This window comes from Limulus polyphemus, unplaced genomic scaffold (genome assembly GCF_000517525.1).
Source record: "Limulus polyphemus unplaced genomic scaffold, Limulus_polyphemus-2.1.2 Scaffold5991, whole genome shotgun sequence".
In the NCBI taxonomy this organism is placed as follows: Eukaryota; Metazoa; Arthropoda; class Merostomata; order Xiphosura; family Limulidae; genus Limulus; species Limulus polyphemus.
This window is the reverse complement of record NW_013671601.1, coordinates 26959-33111: the sequence shown is the minus strand read 5'-3', so window position 1 is coordinate 33111 and position 6153 is coordinate 26959. Positions and strand designations below refer to the sequence as shown.

The window sequence follows — 6153 nt, the reverse complement described above, 5'->3', positions numbered from 1 at the left end:
GAAAAACAAGTTTTAAAAATTGACTGGGAGGCCTGACTGTAACAAATGTAAACTAAAAACAGCTGATAAACATTTAAGAACATTTTTTAAGTATTCAGAGACCTTATTCAAGAGATGAAACACAGGAGCACAATGGTAAATGTAATGTACACCTAAACTGACTGAAGCATGTTTTCAGTAGAACTTCATTCCCACAGTTCAGCTCTGCTGAAAACAATTTTCTAAAAGGCCTAAAAAAAGAATGTACAATACTGAAATATCTTCTTCTTAGTAAAGTTTGTTTTGTAGAATTTCATGCAAAGCTACACAAGAGCTATTTGAACTAGTCCTCCCTAATATTGAAGTAACAGATTAGAGGGAAGGCAGCTAGTCAACACCACCCAGTGCCAGCTTTTGGGCTATTCTTGTCAGATTGAATAAAAGGATTTGACTTTCACTCTTATAACACTCACATTGTGGATTTGTGTTTTTGCTGGTAGTGGAACATGAGCCACAGAATATCAGATCCAGAGTCTGGTAAGCTAAACACAACACCATGCATTTGGTAAAGAATAGACAGAAAGTTCTCAGATTTCTTGCATGTAGATATAACACAATTCTTAATGTGACTTAAAACAGTGAAAATAAATTGTCATAAAAAAATGGTGAGTAGAACAGTAGTTGTTTTTATTTTTACATTATAAGAAAGTACACAATAAATGGAAAATAATTAAATACAATGTTATTGTGAGTACAGAGCATCTTAATACTAGAACACTTGTTAAATAACACTACATAATGTACAAGGCAAGAAGTAATGAAACTAGCATTCTATGAAAAAGTTCCTAAAAAAAAACTTTATATTTTACAACTTTCCATACAGATTAGACAATAATCACTACCAAACGCACAAAATTCTTCTCTTAAATAATATTCCGATGTCTCAATCATTTCCCACTCTTAAACTTGTGACAAGTACAACAGGCACATTTCAGGACATCATCAAAATGTGGTGAGGCTGTTTTTGACAAGCTTTTGTCCATTCAATTTCTTATAAAAAATCTGGCTTGATTACTCTTCTAATTAAGAACTAAACAGACACAGCTATTTACAAGCCAAGGAAAGAGAGAGAAAATGGTACAAATGCTGACCTATTGGTTTTTATATTGAATTAACTAGAGAATGGTAGTTATTCACCTACATCTCTATTTTATTTTCTCACACCTCAGGTTACTAAATCAATCTGCTCCTACTTTTTGTAGGATAACAGTTTCTTAATATTACCGTTACTTTCAGCAGAGTAATAACACAAATAAGAACATGTAAAACACTAAAGAACAGGGAGCTTTCATCCAGAAGAATTAAAGTCAGTAACTTTGCTTCAATCACTAAAATAGAAAAGAATATTACAAATTTAACAAATACTTACAGGTGCCAGTTCGTTTTGTATAAAGCTTTAAAAAAGGAATGAGAAATTTCAGAATATAGAACTACGAAAATTGGATTTTCAACACCAAGTATCGGAAATCTTACAAAATGCCATATTTATAAACACATTTTTGTAATACAGAGAACTCTGTGATATAATAATAGTATTCTCAATTCAGGAACTGATTATAATATGATTTACATTTAGCTTTGAAACAATCTTAAAATTAGTTTACTAGTACAGAAAAAAAAAAGGTACTTTATGCATTAGCAACTGTGTATCTCGGAGAAAGATGTCTTTTACACGGACCAGGTGCATAATGCATTTGTGCCTCTTTTACGTTTCACCCCTGGGATAGAGAAATCAATACACACTTATTCCTCAGTATTTATTGTTATACATTTTTAATACTGTCATTTTATATTACTTTTTATGACAGTTTACTTGGCTAACTCAACAAAGTGGGTGCTTCTATCAGCAAATCTTCATGACAAGGAGGAAAACTTCCAAAATTCTTTGGGAAAGATTTTTGCTCACTTTCATACACCTAATCCAGGTAGAAAAAAATCAGTCTAGATTACGCCTAGAAAACAAGTCAAAAGTGACCATTTACAAACTTCACAATTATGCAAATGTTGCTCAAACTTTCTGTGAAGCGGGTGTCTACCATTAACCTGTTATTAGTGTCAAGTATACTGAAAACTAAAGGTCCCTAGCATGAATTCTTTGACATGATTGGCCAAGAGTGCATCACATTGTCTGGTCGTCAAGACCATTGCCATGCTTGCATGCATAATGTTACAGCAGCACTTTGCAGATGACAGATTGTTTTTGCTGCACGGTGAAAACATGCTTATTTACTCAGCCTAGTTATAAAAAATTTGCTCAAATCCCTAACATGAACTTAGACATATCTTGTTTCAGTTACAAATGAATAGCTGCAGAGTATTGTTGCAGAAAAGGACAGTAGGAGTATTAAAAACATAATCAAAGGAGTTTTAAAGGTCCTGTCTAACCTCAATATAAAATTTGCCTTCCGACATTGTAAATTAGGCATAAATGAATTAGCCTGTTTTTTTTTTGTGCTCCAAAAAAAATGCCATCTGCAAAATGACAGATGCATATTTTACACGTTCATTGGTATGGTCACATAATAATGGGCTGTTATATTTTGAAAATTAAACAATTTCTAAATCTTATTAATTTATCATTCATTCTTAAAATGAAATCAAAATCTTCAAAGAAGTGGTAAACTTTAGCCTTACATGTAGGTTCAGGGATGTAGACTAAATACACTAGGTGACAGCACTAATTAATTAGATTTTAATAAAACTTAAAATGAAAGGGAGGGGGGTTAGAATGAAACAATTATTGACTGGTGATTTTAAGCAACAGATCATTTGCTGTCCTCATAACCAATCAATAATTGTTTAGTAGCTCTTACTACGATTAATATAAATGTGATTATAATTTGTACATAATGTTTTCCCTGAAAAAAAAAGTAAACAAAATATTTATTATTTCAAAACTTGCACGTACAGTATGTTTGAAGTGTATTTCTAAACTTTCTTTTGGAGCACACATTCCGCTATGTTACAAAATGTTTAACCTAAAGTAAATAACTCTATCATTCTTTCAAATAAAATAGTTTATGTGTTTCACATCTGGTCTGGATAACCATTGCTTTGAGTACTTTCTAGAGAGCTAAAAACCTTTGTGGTTCCTTCAAGTTTTCTTGGACTTTTAAACTGAACCTGGAACACATCTTGGGTTGCTTGTCGTAGACAGTGAAAGTTGTAATCTATAAGGCCTAAAGAAGACAAATTCACACACTAGTTAAGTCCACATAAACAATATTTATAAAGAAAATGCTCTAGGAATGGTTTTGGGAAAGAGAGAACCATTTTTCTTCAGTGTTTTAAGACTGTTTGTCTCACTATATTCCAGCTTATGTGATTTTAAATCGTTGTTTCACTTTAAAACTTTGGAAGCAAATCAATGAAAAAAGGAATAAGTGAAAAAAAAACAACAAACATAATTACCGTATTGCCCCTAATTAACACCTCCTCTCTAATTATCACCCCCTGGTAATTTTATAAAGCTTACCTTATGCGAGACCAATAGTAACCCAACATATAATCCTATTTCACCACCATAATTAATGCCCCCCTTTCAGTTTTCAATGTCCCTGGGGGGCATTAATTAGGGGCACTACGGGATGCATATCGCATTCTCAACTTTCACCTAGTAAGCTCAACCATTAAATAAAAATTGTCATAGTCTAACATTATGTAAAAAAACAAAAACAGTTCCATATCCAATGTCAAACTCCCAAATAAATTACAATGTTTACTTGTGGACATAACTGAACACTATCATCTAATAAAACAGATTAGCAATTAATTCACATTCCTTGAATTTTCTTCATTAACAATGTGTATGAAAGTTAAATTATTCCAAGACACAACATACACTTTTATCTGAACTGATACAAAATACCCTAATCAAACTTGCATAATGAATTATAATCACACTGTGTTTTCTTCTTAATGTGTATTGGTTTTATTAGAGTTTCCAAAATTATGTTGTGCAATAAAACAAATAACGGCATTACCTTGCCGATCAAAGTTTTCTTCTCGAAGAATACACACTAGAGCAAGGAATCTGTTGATCTCCCGGAGATACAGAACTGTGCCATTATTTAACTTGATAGTACTACAGGACTGTTCGTCAAATGTACTTCCTTCAGTTTCCTCTGGCAAGCTGAACAAACACAGTAGCGAAAGCAACTCAAAATAATAAAAGTTTTTAAAGCTACCAAACTGGATTGTTTATGAAATAGTTTGTTATATTATGGCAATATATTTTTTTCTACTCTTTCTTAAGCTTAACTGTGCTTAAAGTTTCTTTTATTGAATGAATATAGGGGTAAATTTGGGAGTGGTTACTGCTTTGGGATGCAAAATTTTCCGTGTCTAAATTAAAAAAAATCATGTCATGAAAAAGTTAGATGCAAAAAATCAAACAATAACGAGTAAAAAATAATAATAATAACAATAAAAACAGAAACAAATGAATATTTTAAATAATTAATTTCTCTATATCACATCTTTTGATATTTTGTCTTACCCCAAAAACCATCTGAATATGTGCACATGAATATAACAGAATAATTAAAAGTATCTATTAGTTTTTTGTTTTTTTTTCAATATCTATTACTTTTTTTGCTTCGAGCATCACCCTAAACTTCCAGCTCAAATTCCTGGCAAGTTTGCATTCAATTACCACTGCCCAAATTAATTTATTTACTACCCTCTGAAATAGAATTATAATACCTTTTAAAACACAATTCTTTAAGAATATAGCTTTATCTTAGTGATTTTATGTTGATTAATATGAAAAAAAAGGAGACTCACCCATATATACAAGAAACATCAATCACGACATCAATCATGTCACAGCAGAGTTCATAAGACTGCATATCTATTGGTGAACTGTCTGTAGCAATGTATATCTTACTAACAACATCAAACAGGAAGGCTTTTTCTATTCCTGAATTCTGAAAAATAAAAATATATTCAATGCAAAAAAAAAAAGTAATGTTTTTACATTGAAAAAACAAGAAGTAAAAAATTAGAACAAAATATATCTTACCTAAATCAAATCAAGTTGCTTTAAAGGAAACAGTAAAAATTGTCTTAAAAGTGTTTGGCCGACAACTAACTGATTGTTTTCTCTTTAACCCTATGACTCCAGGCACCATTTTTAAATTCCTTTCTGTATATGGTACTGCATTACATTCAAAATTTAATTAAACCACTTTACTACCAATATATGCTAACCCTTTCAAGACGGGTCATGGGTGAAAGGCCATGTCATCTCATCTGTTGACTTGCATCCAAAATTTCATTGAACTACTATTTCATGAATTTATATCAATAAGTTTGGTATCAAACTGTAGATTATAATTCAAATTTTAGTACTATGTGTTACTCAATTTCTTAATTCAAAAGCTAATATAAAAAAACAGATAAACATCGATTTTTGTATGTCACGTGGTATGTTGAATGCAGCACTGGATCAAATTAGATGTTTGTGAAGTCAAAATACTAAGTCTATAGTTTCGAATGAATTAGAAGTCAAATTACCGATATTGACAAGCTAGAATATAAAATAAGTGCCTCTTATGTTTTCAATTTGCTAAGATATTGCTCATGTAATAAATCAAACACAGTGGCACCCCACCCACCTCTTTCCATTTTTCAAAATGCTTCCTTGTATACACTTACTTCTATATATGATATAAATAACCAATTGGAAGCTCATAATGTCCCCCTAGTGGATTTTCTCAGCTAATTTTAACAGATTTGGCACCATTTCTTTCTTTTGAACCAATATTTCAACGAGGTAAGGTGTGTCTTAGGTCTGCTCGAAATTTCATATTTTTTAGACTAAAATACATCTTAGTTACTAAACTTTATAAATTATAGTGGAGTTCTATGGTATTAATGTACTAATTTATGATTTTTTTTGTTATTCAAGTGTATATATAAAATCTAAAAAAAATATTTTGTTTCATATCCTCCACGTGCAAAAATTTTAAAGGTTTAGCAACCAACGTAAAGCAGCAACCAAGTACAAAGGTCGTAACTAGAAGAGAGAATTGTTTGCTTTACTTCTTTATTTACTGTTCTACATTTTAGGAAAAATATGTTTAAGAACTCGTTTCAAAATAACAATAATCT

General features: G+C 31.1%; 1 protein-coding gene across 1 annotated transcript in view; it reads right to left on the bottom strand.

The window, feature by feature from the left end:
• Positions 1-642: 642 nt before the first annotated feature.
• LOC106473231 (ras-related GTP-binding protein C-like) overlaps positions 643-6153 on the bottom strand; it is a 30387-nt gene continuing 24876 nt past the window's right edge. Inside the window, exons 7-10 of the mRNA XM_022401707.1 lie at positions 4825-4967; positions 4023-4171; positions 3121-3218; positions 643-1955 (exon numbers count right to left, since the gene is read on the bottom strand). Of these exons, the coding sequence (XP_022257415.1) occupies positions 1857-1955; positions 3121-3218; positions 4023-4171; positions 4825-4967 (489 nt within the window). The 3' untranslated portion in view covers positions 643-1856. The remainder of the gene's footprint in view (positions 1956-3120; positions 3219-4022; positions 4172-4824; positions 4968-6153) is intronic.